Source organism: Cyphomyrmex costatus, unplaced genomic scaffold (assembly GCF_001594065.2).
Source record: "Cyphomyrmex costatus isolate MS0001 unplaced genomic scaffold, Ccosl1.0 scaffold364, whole genome shotgun sequence".
Classification (NCBI taxonomy): domain Eukaryota; kingdom Metazoa; phylum Arthropoda; class Insecta; order Hymenoptera; family Formicidae; genus Cyphomyrmex; species Cyphomyrmex costatus.
Window position 1 is genome coordinate 934,959 of NW_017277819.1, and position 26,587 is coordinate 961,545.

The 26,587-nt window shown below is 34.9% G+C and overlaps 1 protein-coding gene across 1 annotated transcript in view; it reads right to left on the reverse strand.

The window, feature by feature from the left end:
- Positions 1 to 25,695, reverse strand: part of Mdr49 (Multi drug resistance 49) — a 27,688-nt gene extending 1,993 nt beyond the window's left edge. The window contains exons 1-13 of the mRNA XM_018543257.1: positions 25,581 to 25,695; positions 19,614 to 19,683; positions 18,557 to 18,647; positions 16,296 to 16,489; positions 15,826 to 16,074; positions 13,519 to 13,932; positions 12,478 to 12,901; positions 10,494 to 10,697; positions 8,029 to 8,380; positions 7,722 to 7,940; positions 5,910 to 6,859; positions 3,514 to 3,915; positions 2,937 to 3,083 (exon numbers count right to left, since the gene is read on the reverse strand). Coding sequence (XP_018398759.1) covers positions 2,937 to 3,083; positions 3,514 to 3,915; positions 5,910 to 6,859; positions 7,722 to 7,940; positions 8,029 to 8,380; positions 10,494 to 10,697; positions 12,478 to 12,901; positions 13,519 to 13,932; positions 15,826 to 16,074; positions 16,296 to 16,489; positions 18,557 to 18,647; positions 19,614 to 19,683; positions 25,581 to 25,695 — 3,831 coding nt within the window. The remainder of the gene's footprint in view (positions 1 to 2,936; positions 3,084 to 3,513; positions 3,916 to 5,909; positions 6,860 to 7,721; positions 7,941 to 8,028; positions 8,381 to 10,493; positions 10,698 to 12,477; positions 12,902 to 13,518; positions 13,933 to 15,825; positions 16,075 to 16,295; positions 16,490 to 18,556; positions 18,648 to 19,613; positions 19,684 to 25,580) is intronic.
- Between the last annotated feature and the right edge of the window lie 892 nt (positions 25,696 to 26,587).

Below are 26,587 nucleotides of genomic sequence, written 5' to 3' on the forward strand. Positions count from 1 at the left end.
GAAACAATATTGCCACGAAATTCATTTGGCCGCGACGAGCCGTTTCCAGGCCGGGGTGCAACAACCGCTTGCTCGTAAAGCCGAGCATTTCCGATTGTTAGCGCTGATAATACCGGTAATGGCGTGGCAGCCGGTACATCCGGTAATTCGACAGATCGACATCGAGAGTGACGGAGGAAGAGTATAAAAAAATATATATATCTGATTGTCGAGATCTATACAATTGTTTGATGAATTATTGCAGCACTTTTTTTTAATGGAATTTCTTTACGCATGGGAATGGAAAAATGTGATTGTGCCGCTATGTAATTTGTAATAGGAGGGATTATCCGAGGGACTGATCCGCGCAAGGATTACCGGGTTTTAATCGAACTTCGTCAGAATTATCATACAAAACGCGTGTCGGTATACAGCAGCGTATTATATGCGGCGAACGTGGACATTATTTCGGAGCCACGCTCTTTGACTCGCACTTTCTACCTCTATTTTTCATCTAGATCCACCTGGGTCTCGTTAATATTCATCTCGCTACACCGCGCTCACCACGCTACAGTTTAGATTACCGCGAAATCGTTGCAATCGACGGCCCGTTGCAGTGGACACTGTATAAATACTCAAATATTTATTATCCGACCTCGCCGACTATCGTACTCGTTATTGCTTATCGGAAATAGTTCCGTTTGCAATATAGTTCCGGGATATTTATGTTCTATACATTTGTTTCAATAGTTGTTATCTCTATCTCTCTCGCGTTAAAAATGCAGATAATTCGCTTAGATCGTATAAAAGATATTCATCGTGTTATAATATTTCTATTTTCTCTAATCTTTAATCGTTGCTTTTACTATTTAAAATGGGACAACTTTCAAAGTACAGATCTTAGAGTCTATAATATAGGAAAGGAAGGGTTTACAGATAGCAAATAGACAGTTTTACAGATGTGTATATTTTACGTAATTTTTATAGAAGTATGTTGATATTAATTCTGTCACTAGTTTAACTTGAAGGCCTTGAATGTAGCTTTTAATTAAGTGAGTAATTTTTATTGTACATTTTTACGTAATATTTTGAAAAATATGTTGGTATTAATTTTGCAGCTCTTAAGTTCAGCTTGGAGGCATTTAATATGACTTTTTGTAATTTTATAGGTTCCTTAGCCTTGTTACTTTAATTTATTTGAATTTATTCGTTGGAATCTTTATTAAAATTCATTTAAAATTTAATTCTATTTATATTTTTGGTAATGCACTTGACGTGTAAATATACTAATTAGTGATATATTTCATATCCTTCTTCTTATTGTATGTGCAGTCTTTTATCCCTCTTCGGTTTATGTAAATTACGTTTGTTCTATATACTCGAAGAACTTCCACCTATAGTATAATTGGTATCACTCTATGGCCTGCTTTTTCGTTTCCAAGTTAACTTATGGTTAGACTTAATCTAATAATGTAAAAATTATATTTTCTAACTATAATTAATCAATATAAAAAGAAGATATATAATTAATTACTAAGCTAATGGTTTTACAGTGAATAACGTTTAGATTTACCATATTAAAAAACCATCAGTTTAGTGATTAATCATAACTAGAAAAATATAATTTTTACATTATTACCAAGTTACGTAAAATTAAATTTAAACCACAAATTATCCATAAAATGAAAAAACAGGCCTGTGGCTAACAAAAATTTGTATAAAAAGAAATTATGTTATATGAATGCTTATTGAGTTATTTTAATAAAACGTAATAGTATAACCTTTCTGCTCCTCTTATATATACATGTATTCTATAAAAATAGCTCTTGAAGATAAAATTTAAATTTTTTTTACAAATTCTGTCCATTTTAGCAGTACTTTCCGCGTTGCGTTTTCCTTCTTATACAAAACATGAATATAAGCACTTGTTTCGTGCGGAGTAAAGGAAAACGTAGCTAAAATGGATTGACCTAAAAACTCGATGCTGACTCGGGGTTAATGCAACCCACGAACAAACGGAATAAAAAAAAGAGAAATAAACAAGTACCGTGTGCAAGCGCTATCTTCTTGTCGACTGAAGCAGCGAAATTTCGCACAGAGTGAATGCAACAGACGGTCTTAATGACTATCCAGTAACGGTGTTATGAAGTATATGCGATTTTTGCGAAGGAAATCTGCGAATAACATCCGAGAGAAGCGCACGATCGAAACAAACTGTCGTCTCTGTTACTTTCGACAACTATTAACTTGATTGTCCGTCGCCGGTCGGTCTTTTGCGAGAACGATAACGGCCGTACCCTTCGGGAAATTTTCAATCGGACTTCCAATTTCGTTGTCCAATCTCGTCATCGACGAACTGCAATGTAATCGTCGAGCCGAGACGTGATTTTAGAGATTATAATACGCCGTTAATCTAGAAATCGTACACGCTACACCGAGCAAAACATAAAAGTCCGGACGGAGATCATTCCGCTCCGCGAATCTCGCGCGGAGCACTTTTTTACGGTTGTAATAAGTGATTTCCTGCAGATATTGCGCAACTAATATTTGTAGTTTTATTGTAAATGCGATCATACTTTCGTCGCTATGTCTATTAGTCGCTGTTGCTTTACATTTCCAAGAGTTATTCAGAAAATTAAAATAATACTCGAGAATAAAATGTGCATTCTGAAAAAAATTGCTGGTTGAAAATAAACTAGAAAATTTTGAATTATAATAAATTTAATTAAAAAATTCTAATTTGTCTATTTTCAACAATTTTTTTCAAGAATCAGAATTCCAATTAATGTAACTAGATTCTTTTTACAGTAAATTACACAGTGTATTTTTATACACTACAGTGTTGTACGCGACAGTGTATTGTTGTACGCGAGATTATTTAACGTTAAAAATGAAGACAAATTACTAGTAAAATTATTCTTGAATAATTTTTTAAGAGAACAGATGATAGTTCTCACCTGCTCGCTTGCAGTATCGAGAGCTGAAGTTGCTTCGTCCAATAGCAAAATTCGGGGGTTTCTCAGCAGGGCACGCGCAATTGCTATTCGCTGTTTTTGCCCACCACTTAGCTGGGTACCTTTTGATCCCAGTCTTGTATCGTAACCCTAAAGCAAAAAAGAAACAGGATTATAATAAATTATGTAGAAAAAATTATTAAAAAGATATTAATAATACAATATTATAAAACATTAATACATTAAATCTTTCCTCATATAGCTTTTGCATTTAATTTTCTAGTTAATTATTTTAAAATTATTCAAAACCAATTATAATGTTAATTAAAAAATTGAATATTATTATAATAATACTGTATATAATTATTTAATCCCCAATTTAATTACATTAATATTTAACAACAGTCTTTTGATGTTCTTTTAATGTATTAAATTTATTATTCACGTGACTCATATTACATTATATGTAACAATAGTAAAAGGCTCTTGTTTCTTTTTCTTTTTAAAACAAACTCCACGCTTTCTGTTACGCGCAACTGATGCGCGGGTATTATATAACAGCATCATCAACGAGACTAACCAACGGTAACGAAGCGACAAATGAATGAATGTTAGACATCTTGGCAGCCTCGATGATCTCGTTCATGGACACTTGTCGGCTGTTGTCGCCGTAAGCTATGTTCTCCGCAATCGTTCGATCAAAGAGCACTGGTTCTTGCCCCACAACTCCAAGCTGTGATCTAAGTGTGGCCAGTGAAACCGAGGCGATGTCACGCCGGTCTAATGTCAAGATACCGGTAATCGGATCGTAGAGCCGTTGCAGCAATTGTATGCAGGTGGACTTTCCGCAGCCACTCTGACCCACGAGGGCTACCATTTGGCCTGGCTTTACAATTAGATCTAGCCCCTTGAGCACCGGCATTTCTGGCCGCGTCGGATAATTAAAGTTGATCTTCGAATATTGTATCAATCCATCCGCTTTCTGCATAAAAAACATAAAGCTCGTTTATCAAAAAGGGGATTTGTATTGTTTTCATAATTTATGCACACGCGTCGCTCGCCTTATCCGACTCATTACACGGAGAATGTGCGAGAACTAGTTTTATTAATTTTTTTTCAGAAAAACGATTAGAATTTGGAGATATTTAATGTGAGTATTATTCTTTATTTAACCCGGGTAAGTTATCTAGGATTACATCCTAAAATGTAACGAAAAAATGTGATTTATTGTAAAATATTGTTTTATATATGGGTATTGTTTAATACATATTTTCTTCCTTTTTAATAATTACTTTTTATGGTTCTTTAAAAATGTTCTCTAAAATCTTTGTAGCAAAATCTATCTCTAAATAGTAGAATCTTACTCTTAACAAATGTTATGTCATTTAACTACACCCGTACAATGTCTATATAATTCTCACTATATTGTTAATATTAACACCAACATGATGTAGATTTCAAACCGCTGGTGTTATCAACACTATTGTAGATTTAAAATCATAGTGTTAAATCCATATCATATTGGTGTTAATATTAACACAAATTAACAAAGTGAGAATCAAGAGATACGGTAGTGTATCGGCACTAAGGCAAGTACAGCGACATTATCGTGCACTTTACCCGAGATTATACAGATACCGTTATTTTTCAAACTGCATGTATACTGATGCGAAGATTAAACATGCACCCGACAATTAGCTGTGTTTACAGCAAAGCGTCGCAGTAATTATCGGATTAATTTGCGCGTCCGCTGCGCACGCTTCTCGAATCATCAAAACCGTTTGCAATCCTCGTGCATTCTCCGTCGTTCTATGCGACGTGGTTACGTAAGCAGTTTGTCGAGCGCATTGTAAATCATGCGGATCTCCTCTAGAAATCCCATTTAACAATTCTCGTTAATAATTCATTAAATAGTAAAATACTATTCAGCGTCTAATCGTAGTAAGTCTTATATGACTCTAATTCTGCGTTTTTCAACAAAATAACAGCAATTACAAATACGTCTTTGCTTCAAAATTTTAAAGAGTTACAAAAGAGCAAAAGAATTTCTATAACAGGTTAGTAACAACTTTATTTAACGAATCATTAAGAAAATATTGAAAATAAATCCACTAATAACTGTGTTCCTTTTTAAATCATTTTTGAAATCTGTCTGGATTTCTTTTTATACATAAGTCCTGAAATACAATAAACGTAATAAATCTTAAACCGTAAGAAATCAACCAATCATAGAAGATTATTTTCTTCATATTCGACCGAGACCACAATATCTTACAGTTTATTGTGTTTCGAAACTAAAAGCTATACTTCACTTAATGCTACAAATGCTTTGGATTTCTTTTTTTTGATTGGTTAATCCAATGCTTTTTTCAGAGTATTTAGCGTTAAATGGATTGCGTCTAAAAAATTTAAAGATTTCTTCATTCTTAATTCAATCAATTTCAGTAGTTTGATTATCCACTTGAGAATTAGAATTTACTTTGTTTACAAGGGAAATTATTTCGCAACGAAATACACACGAATTACGTCAGCATTCAATAACAACTCACGCGTGCATTAAAACAAATCACTAAAGCTAATAATTTTACGATTTAGTAGCCAATTTAAATATTGTGTTCATTGTCGCGCGAATTTCGATTAACTTTGTAAGAGATTAATTAAAAGTTGAAACTAATTACTATACGTTCTACGCTTTACGTTCTTTGGTGAATTTTCCATTTTTCTTTCAACAAAATTTAATTGCATGTCTTATCTTTCGTTACTATTATTCGACATTAAACATATTGATTGTTCAAACTTAATTGCGATTTGAAAATTTCCTAAATATTATTTATTTAATTACCTACCGCTATAAATACATGTTATATGTAGAGGATAGAGAGAAAATGCGCGGTGACTAAAACACATTATGTACTTGTGGTTTTCGTAACCGAACTTACACGCCGAAAATGCGAGAGATTACTAAAGCGAGCTCACCCAGTCTAAATCCTTTCCCTCTGATCCCGGTGGCGAAGTGATCTCCGGAACTCTGTCGAGCAGCTTGAAGATTTTACCGGCCGAGATTTTGGCTGTGTTAAAGTTTGGCGCAAAGGCGAGCGCCTGTCCCAGCATCCATGAGCCGAATATTAACGCTTCCGATATCTTAATGACTTTTTCGTAGCTTAATCCTTCTCTGGCCACCAGGTAACCACCATAATAAAGACTTATGGCGTAACCAAACATCGGTATGGTCTGTCCGCATGAGTAGACCAATCCTCTCAGTTTATTTCTGATTCGCATCGCCTGGGCGACGTGGTCCAGTTCTACGCAGTATCTCTTTAAGAATACCTCTTCCTTGTTGAGACTGGCGACCGTACGTATATTGGTTATTGCCTCAACGGCCACCCGGGTGGCTGACTCCATCTTCTTCTTCTCCTGCATCCCCTGACCGCCTATGACTCGCGCCTCAAAGAATACCGCCGCGAGTACCAGCGGAATCGACACTACCGAGACCAGCGTCATCTTCCAGCTGTAGTACATGGATATGCTGATTCCGATCACGAGTGTCGAGAAGGCCTGGAGCATGGAACCGATCCGAGTTCCGGTCGCACCCTGGACAGCCGCCGCGTCCGACGACAGCCTCGCGCAGAGCGCACCCACGCTGTTTTTGTCCTCATCGTACCAACCCATATCCTGTTTCAACATCGCGCTGAATGTCATCTTTCTTATTCGCGTCGTCATACGCACGCCGGCCAGCCCGAACATGTGCATCTGCAGGAAAGTGCCAACTCCCGTAATTAAGCCGACGACAATGAAAAGTATCGACATGAGAATGGTGTCGTTCATGACCTCCTCGGCGTTAGGAAGATTCAATATACCATAAATGTCTCCGAATAAAATAGCAAAAGCTGGAAAGGAAGCGCCTACTGTCGCTGCCGCGAGACTTCCTACAAGAAATCATATACAATATAAATTATTTTTCTTTTTTTTAATGATATTTTATGTTCAATTTTCTTGTACTTTTATAAAGGGAACAAAATAATGCGTGAATATAAAAAACACACTACTTGTTTCATTAATGAGAGGTTTATCATTATTTTAATACAAATTGTCTAGTTTTGTTAAAATAGAGTCATACAATGCCGTTTGATACCATTTTGTTAGCAGAATATCTTCTGTTTAAGAAATATTGAAGGAGGAAATTTGCTTCTTACTTAGCTTTTCAAAACTGCCCACAACGATTCAATAATATATTTAAGTTGCAGGTAATTGCGCTAGAGAAAATGCTGAAGTTTTGGAGAATAGGACAATTTTAGAAAATACAGTGAGAAGCAAATTTTCTTCTTCAACACTTATATATTTAATATTACTTGTATAAGTAACTGAAAGATGTTCTATTAACATTCCCCAGATAACATGGAATATTACTGCAACGTTGCAATATTACTGAAATATTATCTGTGGAATGTTGTACACTTTTTTTATTAGAATATCTTTCAATTACTTAAATATAAGTAATGTTATATAAGTGTTGTATAAAATGTATGCGTTATATAAGATGCTATATAATTCCGTATTACCTGAATCCATTAATGATCAAACATTATATGATTGTATTTCAATAAGAAAAAATAGAATTTGTATTAAAGGAAGATGATTGGCCAATCTTTTATTAATAAAAGAAGTAGTATATTTTCCAGAGAGAGAGGTTTACATTATTTTGTTTATCTCCTATACTCTCATAAGATCTAAACTCTTAACAGATCTTATCACTATCACTACTTGTTTGTTATTGTTAAAAGAAATTACCGATCAAATTTAATGGCCATTCCGGTTTGTTCAATCCAAATATTCTCATCATAGACGCGTCGTAAGGTTTCTCTTGCTCGTCCAATTCTTCTTCATTCGAAGATCTTGCGAGAGAAAGTCGATGGGAATGCGCGGATAACGTTGAGAATTGTTGATTTAACGGTGGTTTTATCTTCATCTTCGGAGTTGACACTATGGTCTTAACCTTCGAGGCCTTATCTATATAGTAATGAATAATAAAAAATGTATTGTATATTTAAACGTTCACAGAAACATCAACACAAAACGTTTGTAAGCCAAAGCGTACCTTTAGCTGTAGCATCTGCGTGGGCGGAATGCAATCCGTAATAGTGATTTTTGAGCGCCATTAATTCCTCGTGAGTTCCTTGCTCAACGACAATCCCATCCTTAATAAACACAATCCTATCGACGTTCGTGATAGTGGAAAGTCTGTGACTGACTATAATCGTTGTTCTTCCCTTCGCTGCCACGTCGAGGGCTCTCTGCACAATCGCCTCGCTATGACCGTCCAAAGCAGACGTCGCCTCGTCCAGCAGAAGGATCGCCGGGTTCCTGGCTAGCGCGCGTGCGATGGCAATCCTTTGCTTTTGTCCACCAGACATCTGAGAGCCTCTCTCACCAACTGGACTATCGTATCCCTGTCCATTCACAAATCAACCGCTTTATGTTGCCGATCTTCGTGAACGAATTGACATTAGAATGCGTCATCGCAAAATGTGCGTGTATCAAACAGGATAAATTTTTTTAAACCGATAGTAATTCTCTCAAATTCTCTGATATATTAGCATTGTACATTCTAAACTTTATGAATTTTATACATTTGACAATTCTATTTGAATTTTAAGTTGAAGTTATTGCAAACAGTTTTCTGAAATAGAAATATTTTTCGCGACAGTAAGATATTAACGGCATTATAGCAATTTAATTTTATCGCAAATATTTTGACAACAAATTTTTTTTTCTTCTTCCATTATGCAATATCTTTTCTTTTGTACCTCTTTTTTTAATTTAAATTTGCAAATTGACGTTCTTTGAGCGTCAATTTGGTACCGGCTATGTGCCACCAATCACCTGAGGACAGTTTTCGAGCTATTTGCGGTTCAAAGTAACAGTATTTAATCAAGGACGAAACAGCATGTCACATCTGTGGTGTATATATATGCAACGTGCGGTTTAATAAATACGCAAGTTGCAACACGTTTGCTGATAGTGGTGTTTCTCGATCAGTGGTCTTTCCGCAGGCAAGTCAGATCTAACAAAAAGCTTGGAGTTTTCAGTTAACGGGATTTCTGTTGTTACGATGTTCGTCAAATCCATTTACAACGTGATTTAATAGATAACGCAGTCACTGTCCAAAAACGTTATTGCGGCAGGAAACGTTATGGAGCACGCTGACTAATTACAATCCTGATGAACTCATACCGAGCAGACTTCATTTTTCTGATGGTGAAAATGAAGCTGCATAGTTAAATTGTAGGGCGTGCGAACGTAGCCGGATAAGCTCTAAATGTGTGTGCAAACGCGGACAGCGATCCAGTGGGACTAATATGGGAATATCGCGAGTATTGAATTCACCTACCGATAATCCGCTAATAAACGCCTAATCGTTGACACAGGCGTAATCTCGGATAATGTTATTTGCCCCGCGCACAGTTTAACACGCGTGTTTTATAGCCTGTTTGCGCGCGTACCGCGCGGACTGCCCGGCACACCTGAGACTATTGTTAACACATCGCAACGCACGATGACAATGGTTCTATCTAGTCGGGGGATTATTCGAGAAAATTACACTGTCTGTTTCGTTACTTGTTAATTTATCTTTTCAATTACACTCGTGGAAATCTCAAAACTCACCCGCGTCCAATGAGATTTCATCGATTAGCTTCGAATCATACGCCTCTTCGCAATAACAAAAAAAATACAACTTTTTTCGACCATTCAGATATCATTTTATTTCTATGTTTTCTTATATATATCTTTTTATTGAAATCGAAAATTATCACAATAATGACATTACACTTAAGGAAAAATTTATACATTAATTCAAAGTTAATATAATAAAATCCTTATTCACAACGTTATGAAATCGTTATGCTTCAAATATTTAAAAACTTACGATAATTTTTGGTTTTCATGAAGAAAAATATATAAGAAAATGTAGAAATGAAACAATCGGTTTCACGAAAAATGTAGAAATAAAGCGAAAAAGTAAAAAATTGCATATTCCTTTTATAAACTATTAAAATTAAAATGTTATCTAATATTACTTTAGCTTTAAATTCAAGCAGTACATTGGCATCTCATGATTGTAAATAATAGTAATTGTTATGCTAGTGATAATAAATAGCCTCTTTTGATAATTATTTAACAAAATTATTTTTAAATTTGTATCTAGCTAATTTTTTTAATACTTTAGGAAAACCATTTATAACAAGTAAAAAATGTTGACTTATTCTTACATCTTTTATGTATCACCAGCCTAACTAGCAAATACATTCGTTCTACAATATAGTTTAACATATTCCAAACAAACTAACGGTAAAGTTTCGGCAGAAGAGACAATAACGAACGGATACAATATCTTCGTTGAGTTTTCAATCAACGTCAATGTATATTCGCTAGCTCTGTGACTTCCTGAATGAAATTGGTTGAATCAATCGAACTCTTGCGCCGAAGCACAACCAAAAGGAAACTATAATTCCGGACGGGTAAAGCGCAGCTGGAATACGAGAAAAGGGCGGTGGTGCTCACCTCCGGCAATTTAGAGATGAAGTCGTGAGCGTTTGCTTCCTTCGCGGCTTTGATCATCTCCTCTTCGGTAATGCTGTCATTTCCGTAACGGATGTTCTCGCGTATCGTTGTGTCAAAGAGTACTGGTTCCTGACCAACTACGCCGATGTGCGAGCGTAGCCATTGAACGTTCAATGTCGACACGTCGACTCCGTCCAGCAAGACCTGCATAGGAAAATACGGGAACTCTTGGAAATTGTCTCTCCATCTGTGCGCACATAATATGCCAAGCTGACATGTTAACATTTTGCGTGAAACGAGAATCGATAGTTGAGCGAAACGATGATGTTATATTCTTTTTGTCAATTTTATTGATCAGTCAATGATTTTTTGTCAACTTAAAAAATATTTTTTTCTCATTTATAGGAAACTTCTTTTAGTAGTGTTACTTTTAAAGTAATGGAGCGATAATATACTTTTTTTTCAATCTTGGTTATTTCTTCAATAAATCTCAGTAAATATAACAATTCTTCAGTAAAATATAACAATAACATTAAAATATTAGCAATATTAAATATGATAGACTTATACGAAATTGATAAAAAGAGTTTTAAAAATGTAAAGTAAGATTATTCAATACATAAAATAATACATTATTAAAAATAATCACTATCCTTTTACATCTCTGTAGCATGGATCTATGATAAAGTGCATATGTTGCATATGCATTTTAACATTACATATAACTAAAACCAACTTATAGTTTGCAACTTTATTGAATACACAAGCATAATATATTCGTTAGATAAAGTGTGGTGAAAAGCCTCAAGGTATAAAACATAAAATGTTTATTACACGTAGGATGCTGCGTTACTAGAGTCGGCAGCTACTTTGACTTTCGTATATAAAAATCGTGGGGTCGCATTAATAATAACATTGCAACGACACTCTTCATCGCACATGATGCACCCGATCTCAATTATCTCTCTCCTGTGAAAAAACGCGGCGGAAAAAATTTGCCGTTTTCCCGCAAATTTTTCTCGTTATGAAAATACAAACAAGATAAGTGAACCGAACGATAAGACGACGGTCGAAGACGTTCAACAGAAAATGATAAAAAAATATAATACGGAGACGATGACGATAAAACAATTATTTTCTGAATAACGCCAGAGTAAATTACCGCAGCGCAATGCCATTTATTCAGCGTCAGTGTAATTTTGCAAGGGATAAAAACGTCACTCGGACATTTATGACGCTATATGCGCGGTTATTAACTTTATATTCTGCGTAACAACGCTCGTCATAGCACGCGAATTCTCTGCCTTTATACTTTTGCTATTAAAAGAATTCCATAAAACAAGTTTACAGTAAGTCTTCTACGTAAACAAAAAGTGAAATGCGGTATCCAAAATTTTTATGCCTCTAAATTAAAGCATTCTTCGCTCTGCACTGCGTACACCTGTACGCGCATTTATATAATATAACGAATAATTCTGACGAAGCGGCGAATTCTCCTTCACTGAGAGAAATATTTGGAATGAATAACCGTTGTTTTGTTGATATGCGAATTACAAAAACTTTCTTATCTTTTAAATAAAGGACTATATTGTTCTAATCAAAATTAAATTATTTTAAGCACAAATTGATTAAAACATTTTTCTATTAAAAAAATGGTATTGTTTTAATCATTTTTTTAATTTAGACCCCTATTTTGTAATTCTCAATGATTAACGATATTGTTACATTGTCGTTGCGCAGATTAGATTTTGTAAGTGTTGAAAAACCTATGCAACAATATAAACGATATTGTCATTAACAGTTACTAAACAAGAGCCTAAAAATAACAAAGTTTTTATTACATATCAATAAAATAACGAAGGTCATTTGGAGCTGACTATATAAAAAGGAAAATGTTATATTACCAATAATGGTTATTTATATCAAATATTTCTCTCAGTGTTTAAGCGAGAAAAAAAGAATCCGATTAATGAATTACTCTGACCTGTCCTCCGAGGGGATCATAGAGTCGTTGGATGAGCTGTATACATGTAGATTTTCCACACCCAGATTCACCGACAAGCGCCACTGTTTCGCCACGATTGATTTTCAGATTTAGCGATTGAAGAACTTCGACATCTTTTCTCGCCGGGTAGCGAAACGCGATGTTTCTGAATTCGATTTCTCCGTTAACGGAGTCGAGCCGTCGACCCTGCTTACTGAGACTGTCGATCGACGGCACCCGATCGATAACATTGAAAATTGCAGCCGCTGAACCTTTAGCCATCGCGAATGCCTCGAGATGCGGCGAAGTCAAACCCATGTTTTGTGCACCGCTCAGAACGCCGAAGAACACGATCACTAATACTGCTGGCGTGTATTCTTTGTCTTCATTCGGGCGGTCGTCCAGAATTAATTTTACACCGTACCTGTGACACAAGAGAAAATGTGCTTTTTGTTGGAACGCGACACGTCCTATCGCTTTTTTCGTTGAACTGCATAAAAAGGAGCGAGACTATTCCAGATGTAAACGTCCAATTATCTATCCCGAGATTTGAAAGATGAAAATTGCTTTATTCACATTGTCAAATATGGTAAGATACAATACAAACGAAATAAAATAATTAAATAATATCGGTAATCAAAAAAGAATATTCTTAATACAATCAAAGGTCATATTTCTGTGTTTTATAACCTTTAAAAAATTCTTTTTAAATTAAAAATTTTTTTAACCATCTCTCTTTTTAAGTTTGACAAATTTAATGTTTTAGGAAGTTAAGTTAGTTTACTTTTAATGATTGAGGGTAATGTTTATTAAACTTATTTATATTATAATATAATAACTCGAAAATCACGTTTTTTTACCAGTATTATTTTTGAAGTAAAAGAGCGAAATCTTATCACGGGAACTGAATTTTTAATTACACGCATGATGTAGGTATCTCTGATACTTTTTGTCGAAGTTATTAAATTGTATAAGATCATAGACTTTCGAATCTAGTATTGCATGAAACGTGTTTTTTGCGATAATAACGTATATTCTCACCAAAATGCCAACGCATAGCTGAGATAAATGATCAGCCACATGACGCCGCCGCCGATTCCGGACCACATGCCCCTTTTGATTCCAGTTTTTTCCGCGGGTGCTAGTTTCTCCGAGTACCTCTCTACCTCTTTCTGCTCGCCGTTAAAGGCGACCACGGTCCTAATTGATGCAAGAACTTCTTCGGCGACGCTACCAGCCTGACCGTAGGCCGCCAGTTCCCTAGCCGAGAGAGAACTCTGCATCTTGGCGACAAAGGCCGTGGCAATTATTATGATCGGAGCACAGCTTAACATGACTAGGGTCAGCAACCAGCCGTACATGAACGAGATGATCACAGAAGAGAAGAATGAACTCATTAAGTATGTTATAATACTTAGTTTTTCTCCCATGCCTTCTTTCATCTTTTCTAAATCTCTGCAAAAGACGAATGACAATTTTTTTTACATATCTGATATAATAATATAATAGCTAAATAAATTCTTTGATCTTCTGCTCAATCTCATTTCGAGTCAATATCATTTTTTAAATAATAAAAACTAGATCCTCTGAAGTTCAGCTTTAAACAAGCACGTATTCGAAGCTACCGAGTTTTGATCGAGATCAACGTTTATCAGCATCTGTCATTGTCAGCGTTATCGCTATCTCACTTTTTTTTGCACTCCATCTGCCACAAGATTAAAATCTTTATATCACGCCAGCAGTTGCTGGACAATCGATAGCCGATCAACAAAAAATAGTCGATCAATGTGTGCACATTCTACTATAAATACGTCTATATATTTTCTAGATAGCAAAATACGCGATGACGACATTGCTGTTATCATATTTGTTACAGACACTCAGTCTGTAAGAATTGTAAAGCCAGAAACACATACAAAAAAACGTGTAAGGCAGTAGGATGTAAGTAGTAAATGAATCGGCCAATCATCAAGTACAAAACTATCTTTACGTTCTCCTCTACTATAATTGGTCCATTTATTTACTGCTTAAAGTTTCATTGCCTTACGTTTTTATATATTCCTAGTTTAATTGCACATGTTACATTAAAGCACAATAATTTATATCTCTTGTTGCCTGTTCTCTTCTTATCTTTATCGCGATGTGAAAAATGGAATAACGAGACCGCGGTTATCTCAAAATAAAAATTAACATACTTGCGATTCTCACGGCTAATAACTTAATACGCTCATCCAATTACTATACGGTGTAATGAAAGCGGAGGCAGAGACAGTGTGGGAACAGGCTTTTCGAGTTTCGAGCAAACGCCCACCTGTTGATGAACACACAGGTTCTCGCCTCCTGAACTTTGCTCCTCACGTCTCCTCCCGCGACCGCCCCGCGTTTACATCGACGGTCTCGAAAATCGAAGGTACAACGTTCTCTCCCTTTGAGGACGCACCAGCGCGTGAACGTACAGAGTATCCTCCCCGTTAAAATTATTCAGCCGCAACGAGAGATCGTATCGTTGAAGTTGTTAATCTTTATTAAATCTTTGCTTAACATCAAAGTATTCGATATGTTATTAACAAACATAAGATTTACACAGTTTTAAACTTTTTTAACTCTCCGGAGCTGATAGTAGGTTAATAAAAAATAGGATCCATTCAATTATATAAGTCTCTTTGTCAAAAAATTTCTTTATGTTACCAAAACTTAGATTAGTCTTATTAAAATATATTAAATATTTATTCTTTTTTATACAAATTTTGACATTTCTTGAGATTAATCTTTTAATTACATATGTAAATTAAATAGATCTTACAGACGTAGCGTCATAACTGTATTACAGATTCTCTGATATCAAGTCCAAAAGGTTAAAATATCCCTTTTTTAACCCTTAAACGTCATATGAAAAGAACGATTTTGTTGAAACATGTAAAATTTTAGCTAGATACAAATCTGAAAATAATTTTGCAGAATTATCAAAATAATTATGTTCTAATCAGTTTGAGTATTCCATGTAATTATTTTGATGAGGGGGGGCTTAACAAAATTATTTATTTTTAGATCATTTTTATTATTTTCAGATCTAGATTTAGCTAAATTTTTAGCAAAACCACTCTTTCCGTGAAGAAACATAACAGTACCAAGCAAATGTATCTTTATTAATAAAAAAAAATTTACAAACACATGGAAAAGTATTGAAAAAATATTGGAAAAAGAAAAACCGACGAGTATTGCATATTGAAAAGGCGTTTAAGGATTGAATAAACGAATATAAATAAACCGATATAAATTTTGCGAGGTAACTCCTGTTATTTTCAATCCGCGATACGACATTTGCGTAACAATAAGAAGAAAACTTACTCGTTGATTCTGCTTGCGAAATTGGTTGATGTGTTCGTATCGTACCATGACATGTCTTGCCTTAGAACGGCTTTCAGAAACATCTTGCGAACTCTGGAAATTTGTCTGGAGGCAGCGATATTAAGTACATCGACCATAAGCATGCTAAGGACGAACATAATCGCTGACAATGACGCGCAGGAAGCGCTAAAGGCCACCGAATCATCATAAAGAGCATCCATTCTTTCTTGATGAGTAGCATTAGGATATCTGGAATAAATAACGGTCCGTGTTAGAATAAAGTAACAGTCTGTTGTCTCCTCGCCTCGATTCGACATTCAAGAGAATCTGTCTTGAGGAATCTGTTACACCGACATATCGTAATATATATTTTTATTCTTGTTAATATATATTTTTCTTGTTATTATAAAACGTATTTCGTGGAATAATTATTAATTTTCAAAGAAATAAAAAGATGAAATTTTACTTACAAAATCTTCCCACCCCCGAATAATGGTAATATAATTGTTGACGTGGTCATGTCGTTCTCCCTATTACGATCCAATAGCATATTACTGAATTCTCCGTATTGGATTATTGCAACTGGAATACATAAACCTGCGAGACAACCCAGTATCAGACCTAAGAAGATCAGCATCAACTCGCCCCACGTTGCAAAACGAAACTGATAAGTTCGGAACAATTAAAACACACAATTATTATGAAAGAAATTTTCGATAATGTAATAAGGATTTTTAATAAAGTAAATAGTTTAAGAATATAATTAGTAATGAGAGAGAGAGAGAAAGAGAGAAATTCAGCGGTAAGTGATAATTATAACACTACATTTAGAGAAAAACACGGATAGAACAGCTTTACTGAAATATTTGAAAATTTAGCTAAATACAAATCTTAATAATTTTATTTTGATAATTCAACAAAATTATTTTCAAATCTGTATAATACATTATACAGTTAAATTGTTAGATATTTTAACGAAATTGTTCTTTCTGTGTAATGATAGCAATACACTTGAAAAATGATAACTATTTTATATATAGAATTAATGTACACAGTTGAATAAAATATTTTATTATTTTATATCTTGTAGTTTTTTTATTGCAGTTACAATAGCTACAAAATAATTTAACTAATTAATGTATTTAATTAACTAATGTACATTAATTTTACATATAAAATTCATGTACAAGTATAGTTATCAGTTTTATAGTTGCCACTACTACGTCTTTTTCTCCAAGTTAGTTCGCGTGTGCAATTTACAGTTACAAATATTACTATTGCACTTTATAATTATATTCACAAATAGCGCAACTGTATAAAATTTATTGAGAGATATACGTGTCCATAAGAATGTCAGAGAGAAAGACAGAGAAAACATGAGATCAGTGTACATTTGAAGCGTAAAGTGTTCTTTTTCCAAAAGTTTCGAGTAAGCACGTTTACGAGTTATTCGACACGGCGAACCTGCGCGTTTTTGAATGATTCAGCAACGTGGATTCGCGCTTTCCGAGAGATTTAGCTTGGAAAATTAATACCGGCTTAACCATGATTAACGAGCGGCCACGTAACCTACTCCTACGCAAGAACAATCATAATTGACCGAAAAATATATTCGAATTTATGGTTTCGTGAAAAATATCGTCCAAGTTTAATTCCCGAGTGTGCAAGAGGGTTCACGGTCTATTAAGTGAGAATTATAATGTAGAAAATCATACAAATGTATCCCGGCAATGAGTCATTAACTGTCGTTTATCACAGAGAGCAGTATCATTAATCACTGTCGCTCATCCAAAGATGCTCCACAGTCGGCGTGATCAGGAGAAAAGTAACAATCTTAACGGCTTTGCCGGTGGATCACTCCTCCTTACGTGCTCCATTTCGTTTATAACACGACGTTATAGAAAAAGAATATATAGGGTGTACCAAACTCCTATTTGCATTTCTTTCATCCGCTTTGTTAGAGTCGATCTACATATCTTAAAGATGTATGTGTTATCACTGAATCCTGAATCTGTTAGAGTAATTCAAACATTTCTAAAATTACAAAAATTTTAAATATTGTTATATTATTACGATATATCTGAGTTTTGCATAAGATTTTAACACAGTTTTCTTATTTAAAAGTTATTTGATTTTTTATTTGCCTTGATTTTTATGTGAAATAGCATTTTGTAGTACTTATTTACACATTTTATAAGAAAGTAATATTACAAATTAAATCGTATTCATTTTACTATACTAACAAAACTTTAATAAATATTTACGCAAAAGTTCTTTTGGATTCACTTACTCTTTTAAAAATTATTTACCTAAAACTGTAGCAAAATATGGTTGCACTGTGCTAGTTATTAAAAACTAAATAATTAGTTTTTAGCAGTTCTTTTTAGAATGTATTTAAGATAAAATGTTTTAATTGGCATTGACTAATATTGATCTTTTTGATTGAATTTTTAACTGATACTTTTAGTTGAGTAGAATAGTCAAAACATATCTTAAGGGGAATATTGATGCTCTGATATTTTCCAAGTTATAAAGCGATTGATATTCGGAAAAGCCGCTCTGTCTTTGGACAAAGAATCTATATTGTAGAAAGGAAGAATGAAGGAACGATAAGGAACACCCCATATATATTTTTGATTCCTTAAATGTACCAGCTTCTGCCGCAGGGAATATCGCGCTTGAAATTCGACCGAGGACACGCTCATAAATTATTCTATCGGGGAAAACTCACCAGTTTGTAATAAGACACAGGTACCAGTAATGGCGACTCTGAGGCTGGTTTATCCTCCTCCTCCTCCTTCGTTTCCGATGGCACAAATTCCCTATCAACACAAATGCAAATCGATTGTTAATCAAAATTCTTGAAATTAAAATTCGATATTTACTAAATTTTTCCCAAGCTTTTCTACATAGAAAGAATGGTTTTGCTAAAATATCTATAAAACTTTTGCCAGATACAGATACTGAAAATAATTTCGTTAGACTATCAAATGTAATTTAAACTAGTAAAAAATATCAAAAAATCCTATTTTCAATTAAAGCGATCTTAAATGCTTAATATAATGTTCAATATAAATTTGCAAATACATTTTTCAGTTTTATAAATATCAAACATTTTTGCAGCATCACTCACTGTGCTTGAACCCCTTACATAATCATTTTGACAGCTCAATAAAATTATTTTCAAATTTATATATATCTAGCTAAATTTTTAGATACTTCAGCAAAATCATTCTTTCCATGTACATATTTCGCTCAGCAAAATTCTCATTGTTAGTCCGGAGAATGTGACATATCATTTTAAGTTTGTCAAAAAATGCATCGAAATTGAGTCTCGTCTATTTTCTCTGTTCGTTGACTTGCTAAAAATAACAAGAGTGGACGTATTTCTCGCGATGACAGAGAAAGGAATTTGAAGAATTCAACCAGAGAGTATCGGGATGGATTAGGAGCCATCGTACCGGAGGACATTTCACAACATCTGGGATCGCGTGCAGCCACGTAAAAAATGGGACAATAAACGGGCTCAGCGCGGTTATTTTTACGGTTACGATAAAAGGTACGAGAAGATTTCGATGCCGGAAGCATTCTCGTAAAAAGCATGCGTTTGCCCCCATACGAAACCGTATACGGTCCGTAAAAGTTTTATGGGAGCCTCTTCTGGCCGTGTCGAGACGTTAATAAGCCAGCGAGTCCTGTCGCGCACAATGATCCATTATCCAGTCTACGTATCCCGTATTTATTTCTAGATATATATACGTCACAATCTGTAACAAGTTCATTCGTACATTGCTTTGCCATTTTCCTGTAGCATGTACTCGGCTTCATGTTTATCCCTCTCCTTGTCTTGTTGCGTGTCTGAAATGAGATATACAAGATACCATACACACAAAAAATCCACAGACACATTTAAATGCAAAGCGTGCTGCAAATAACATGTCACCGCCGTTTATTGCATTTAACCGCGAGATAACACGGCAATAGCGGGATTGATGGATTACACGAGATATCTTATACTATGTATAGTATATTTTCCAATCGTATATCAAGCGTGTCATGCAACCAGATTATTATGCTTTCTGCTAAGAGATAATAAAGCCATTAACACAGACATACAACTTTGTCTGACTTGATCGCGGTCGCATTTTTAGGAATTGTTATTGCCGTACTGATGAAACTATTCGACGAATTTCGTCCAATAAGGTCTCTTTGGCCAGAAATCGTGAATCAAACGGAGGATCTCCGTAAATCGGCAATTTAAAGATCAACGAGGACCCTCCCGGATAACTCGGCAAGAGCACAAAAACTATCGGGATCCGCGAGAAGTTTCAACGTCGTCGTCGCAAAGTCCAGGAACCAGAAGAGTAGTCCTGGATGAGAGACTTTAGCAAAAGTCGACCAGCATCTCTCCGTGGGGGCTCCATTAGCGAAGTAATTGCTGTTAGAAACTCCCCCGACAAATCTACGATCGGCACGGAATATAGGAAGCTTTGCCACCCGAAGTAATAACAGTGTGGCATCTCGAGGATGACATGTCAGCGTCAGTTACGTTTTACCACGTCGAGTACAAGCTCGCGAAAATTTATTTTAGAAATTGTCGAAGGCAGATTTTAGCGTGACGGAAAATACGGAAAATTGTTTTGTTTGCAGCTTTTTTTTTTCAGAAAAATATGTATTCTGAGAATATTTCGCTGCGCAGAATTCAATAAGATAGTGCAATAAAAAGATTAAGTAAAATAATGGTTTCTACTTGTAATTCTGATTCGAAATTTTGTTACGGCACTGTCACGACCCTTATACTTTACAGAATCTGTAATCGATCGTCTGTCGGAGAAACTTTCTTTTAGTCATGATTCTCATAAAAGCATTAAAACGAATGCTAGTTCTCGGAATTTCAACAGTAAGACATTTAGTACCTCTACATTTTCCTCACAAATGTAGGTTAATTGTATAATTCGTAGCTCACTTTTATCGCGGAACTTAAATGAGAACTTGTGCATTTATTATGTACATTAGCTTATTTAAAAAAGCATAGAGGTACAATTATTTTCAATGAACATTTTTGTTTCTTATTGTTTTAAGAAGATATAGATAGTTTTCTACTCGTATTAAATGAAAAAATCTGCGATTTGCAAAAGTTATTTGCTATTAACAATAATACTTTAAATGTTATCTATATAATTATATAATAGAAAGCATAATAATCCAGTATATTTTTATGATTTTTCACTTTAGACCAGGTTTTTTAAACTATAATATTAACTATTTTGTCTTTTATATATATATATAACAATTTTTTAGTAAAACAGTGTTTACCCAGCAATAATTACTTGTTTTTATTCGAATGCTGGCTAGTAAAAAATAAACTAATTTATTCTTTAAGAATGAGTCAACAAAAATAGCCAAAGTGGATGTCAGAGCGCAGTGTTTAGACATTTACTGTTAAAATATTACATAAGTCTTGAATACTTTGCAGATCTCAGTGTCTACATAAAAAAAATAGTTAGTATGCTAATTGTCCAATGAGCGCAAGAAATTAATTGGATCAATCGTTACTCTGAAGATACACAAAAAGTTTATTAAAATAAATCAGAAAAGCAGGAGTTTTTCATGGTGCCGGTATACGATAGACTAATAATAAGAGTCTTTTTCCTCGGTTAAGCTCGATCGACGGTTACATGGGGCGCGTATTTAAGCCCAATTTCACACTTATGGTTAATTTACTCTTTATCTCTTTCTAATTCGAAAATTAGAAAGATAATTTTCGAAATCTAATTTTCGAATTAGAAAGAGATGAGGGTGGTGAAAGGGATCTTAACTTGCATGGGCGCGCTAGGCAAGTCCGGTATAGATTATGGCTACAGTTTCACCGTGCATTTAGGCCGCGGCCTAAACAATAGATGTCCTTGTTTATCCTGTAGATTAAACAAAGACACCTATCGTATAGGTCGCGGACTAAGCGCACGGTGTAAACGTAGCCTATGACGAGACTGTCTGTCGCCTTGGTGAGACGGACATAAAATATAAAAATGCGTGATACAAATCAACGCGTCAGGTTTAACACTCCCATTCAGTGAGCGTTTTGGTATTATATCGATTACATTCGTTTTCTTACATTGTTCATAAAAGTGATCATGATTAGTCAACAGGTTCACCTTGTGATTTTCTGTAGGTACATGTTCAGCATTAATTTTTCCGCACACGTATTTTTCTTTTATAAAGCGATATCGGATCTCATTGTGCTTTGTATGACGAAACCTCTGGTTTTTTGCAACCTAATCGTACTTTGATTGTCGACATACAGAATGGGTTTTGATTCAATATCACTCATTGTTGGCGCAACCAAATCGCCTCTTTCACTGTTTCATTCATTGCAACGAACTCCGCTTCAGTAGTGCTGAGACTGATTGTGTTCTGTCGTCTTAAGCATCATGGATCTGGAGTATCGTTTACTAATTCGAATAAATAACCAGTTTTGGAGTGCCTTTGTTGTTTTGGATTGTCTTTGTTGTTGCTGTAATCGGAATCCAAAAACCCAACCAGTTCGAGTCCGTTTCCACTGCCTCTGTACATTATACCTTAATTTCTGGTACCTCTTAAATATAGGAATATTCGCTTGATGAATTTAAAAACGCATCGTTTTTCTTCTAATTCACTATTCTAATTCACTATACAAATAAGCAGTTTTGACATCGAATTGATGTACTTCAAGATCGTTAATCAACTGCGGCGGCTGGCAAAAGTGTCTAACAGAATCATATCACACGATAGAAGAGAAAATTGTGTTGTAATCTAATTCTGTCTTTCGCAAAAAAACTTGAGTGTGTAAGTGTGCCTCGTAACATGCGGCTTCGCCCGATGACGTAGTTTTTACTTTAAACATTTCATATCTTATGGCTCTACGGTTGTAAGATAAAGGAAAAAGGAGTCATATTTTATTTATATAAGACACTAGCGCTTCACGAATGGCTTGAATCTATTTTTCCAAGTCTTTCCTGATCACCCTACGTTTTCGGTTTAATGTGCAAGGCAAAGCAAGTTTCGTATCGACATAGCGCGCGCAATAAACTACAGTACCTCAAGTTTAATCGCGGACTATCATCTGAATCCATCGCGCGTTGCTTATTCTTACGTAGATTTACATCGCGCTGAATGCAGTCGTTTGGTTGTTTGAGCTGTTCATTGTCGTTTAATATGCTTGGACATATACTGGCCGCTGGAGGTGCAAACTTTAACTCGGCATACTCGTTAAAATTAATGCCTTGCGAGATTGTTATCTTGTTCGTCTCTGGGTCTATCAGTCGATCAATTTCTTGAATCGCCTTGATAATCCACAAAAATAAGCTTTTTTGGTTTTGGATCTTACTTCTTTCTCTACTAGTTCGGAATATGAATATACATTCTGCATTTCTTTCACGATTGTCTCCGAAAATATTTACGTACGAAAAATTCAGTTTATTGCCAGTCCGCGGAACTACCTTCGTGCATATCATTTGCGTCGCGTTTTTTGTCGTCTCGATCTTTTTGGTAAATGCGCCTTTTTCTATAGTTTCGCGCAATGTGCCCTCTGTCACGATAGTATTGAGATTCGTAATGTTTATACCTTGCTCGCTCGGGGTCATCTCCTTGGAACTGATGGAGCCTTTTATTTTTCGATCCCTCCTTGTGTTGCTTCAGATTAACCGCCTCGTCGGTTGTAGCGAATTGCATTTCTTTCTTGATAAGTCTTTGTGTCAAGTTGAAAATAGTCTGATTGAGCGCTTCTAAGCTGTCTCAGATGATCACGAAAGCGTTGTACTTTGCTGATAGAAATTCAAAAATTTTCTCCATTATTTTGAAAACCTTCTCACCGATATTCTTGAGTTGTTTCACCACGTTTTCGATCTTGATAATGTGTTGCAATACTAACAATAAGTCACCAGGCATATTCGTGAAACCTCGTCATAAGCAGTATATTTCTCATATTACATCGCCGTTAGCTTTTTTAGTACATATTTTAGTACACAACGTTATCGCACTTAATTAGGTATAGCATTTGTGAGTAACGTACCTAATGCATTAAGAATGATAAGAACACTATCGCCTTGACGTTCTTGTATAACAACATGGTTGGTTATTGTCCTAGTGCTTTCGGCTTTACTATGATCCTAACTTATGATATTGTACCGAGTAGATCTTTTGCTACGAAGATTGCTATCGTTTGAAATTTTCAAAGTTGGAAATTTTTTTCGTCGAACTTTATCACATTTTTCGGGAATTCACCATGTTCCTTCATTTATTAAATTTAACTCGCAATCATTTGATCCAAACAGAATCATAGCACGCGTGTGAAAAAAAGGTCGACGACTTAACACATGTTTATGAGTTCTCACAGAAGAATTACATGATGTCAGGAATCCTCAGACGACCGAAACATAAAGATCACAAAAGAGTGATATCACGCAATGAACCTTCAGTAGTAGTTTGGATTCATAATCTTTTCCAATAAACGCAAAAAATTAATTGAACCACTCACTACTTTGAGAATGCACAAAAAGTTGATTAAAGTAAATCAGAATATCAAGATCTCTTCACGATGCTGGTTGTAGTTTACTAAATTAATTTATACAGGTGACGCGTTGTGTTAGTTCATAGACTATGGTAGCGTTTGTTTTTCGAGTTCACGCGTTGTAAGTTTCATCCTATCATTATTACTCGGTACTTGCAAGACAAAGATAGAATAAAGCTTACAGCGCATAAGTATGAAAAACGAACATAGCCTATGACAAGACATATAGTCTCCCGTCCTGGTGGAACGGAGTATGAAATACAAAAATGCAAGATACAAATCAACGCGTTGGATTTAACAAAAGTATTAAAAATTTAATTACATATAAAAAATAATTTTGTTGGAATAGTAAAATAATTATATAAAACATTTAAACTGGTTACTAGAATGTCGTAATTAACATTTGACAGCATAGCTCATTACGCTTAAGTTTCCTACAAAAGTTTTATCGAACAAAATTATTTTAGATTTTATTTATGTAGATAAAGTTTTAAATACTTCAGTAAAATTGTTCTCTATATATATAATTTATATTTTATTTAAATATTTTAAAATATATTTTTAATTTAATATTTTCTGTATTTTTTTATGCATTAAAGAGGACTAAAATCATCGATACGTTCACGATTGCGATTGTGACACATATGTATTATAATATGTATTTCAACAATAAATGTTTCTATAATGCGCTCCGACATTTACGTTAGCACTTATTGATTTTTTGTTTCTTCTTTGACGAATACTGACTGTTTTTTATTCATGTTACCTGTCTAAAATATTATTGTAATAATAAAAGATTTTGTCATTTATAATTGAATAAGAAAACGCGATGATAAATAATCATTCCACATTGATATTAATTGATAATCATAATTGTTCAATTCGAAAATAGATTCTTTCATGCAAACTTCTGCAAACATGAAGCAAACGAAATGCATAGTATCAAGGACTAATTGTGCATTAAGCCATTTAAGTTAAATCATTCAAATTTGATCAATAAAAATTGCATATTATGTCGTTATGCGATATGAAAAATTAAATAACGTTCTATTACATTTTACTAAATGATTCATGAAACTTTATTTTCACGAATTCAATAGTCAATCATTCACAACTTAATTTCACATCAAATAATCTAATAAAATGTAATAAATAAAAAGGTGACTTTTAAACGAACGAGCTTACGCATTGACTATAAAATACTTACATCTCGATAGGATTCTTTCCTGACGGGGGGGGTGATTTTCTTTGAGCGTCTCCATTTGGATATCCGGTGATCCCTCGCGGGGGTTCGTGGAAAACGGATAAATTCGCTGCGTCATTGTGCATTCTTAATTAACGACTCTGCAATCACAAGAAAAAAACAAAAATCGTGAAATTATCTCGCAGTGACCTAAACCTTTAATTATAAGTCGGATAAAAACCGAATTTACAGTCAATTGATTCTTAATTCATTTAGTTTTTCGCCCTTTTTATTTTTGCCATTTATCGTATTCTATTAGTTTTAATTATACGAATATTGGTTAAAGAGCGGAAATCCTCGTGATTCGGAGTTGAACAGTTAGCTTGAATCAAACGCATCGCACGCAGTTAGTCATGCTAGCTGTGACACAAATAGTGCCCCTATTTACTCCCGCCATTATCCACTATATCATATGTTTGCACGACGAAGTACTCCGTCTAAACAATGATTAGACATCGCGCTAGCCATGTTAATTAATCGATCGGTAGCTACAAGCTGCATTAATACAACAGTAATAGCGAATTCACTCGACGTTTCACCCTGTTAAGAGTAACTTATTCTCTGTCGCTTCGGTATTGCGGGCCGCGATCTTTTGTAAAAGAGAAATGTTGACTCGCTTTTTCGATACATCGAATAAAAAAGGAAACTTTATTCAGCCGACGGATCGACGGCTTTTCCGATATGCAGACGGGTATCAAGTTTGTGTAAGGGAGAGAACCGGACGATAGCACCGGCGACGAAAGGGGATCGACCAGCAGGAACGATGTTAAGACTCGCTAGGCTTTTAAGAATACGGTGAAAAGCGTGGATGAACAAGACCTCGTTAGAGCAATGAAAAAGCACTGACGAGGGGCGTTTCACACGGTCCTCGACCGATCCGATTGAATGAATTGTGACGATTGCACGAATGCGATCACGCAATTGCAAACTTTTTCTTAATAATGTCCCTTGTGTCTATACGCAATAAAGTT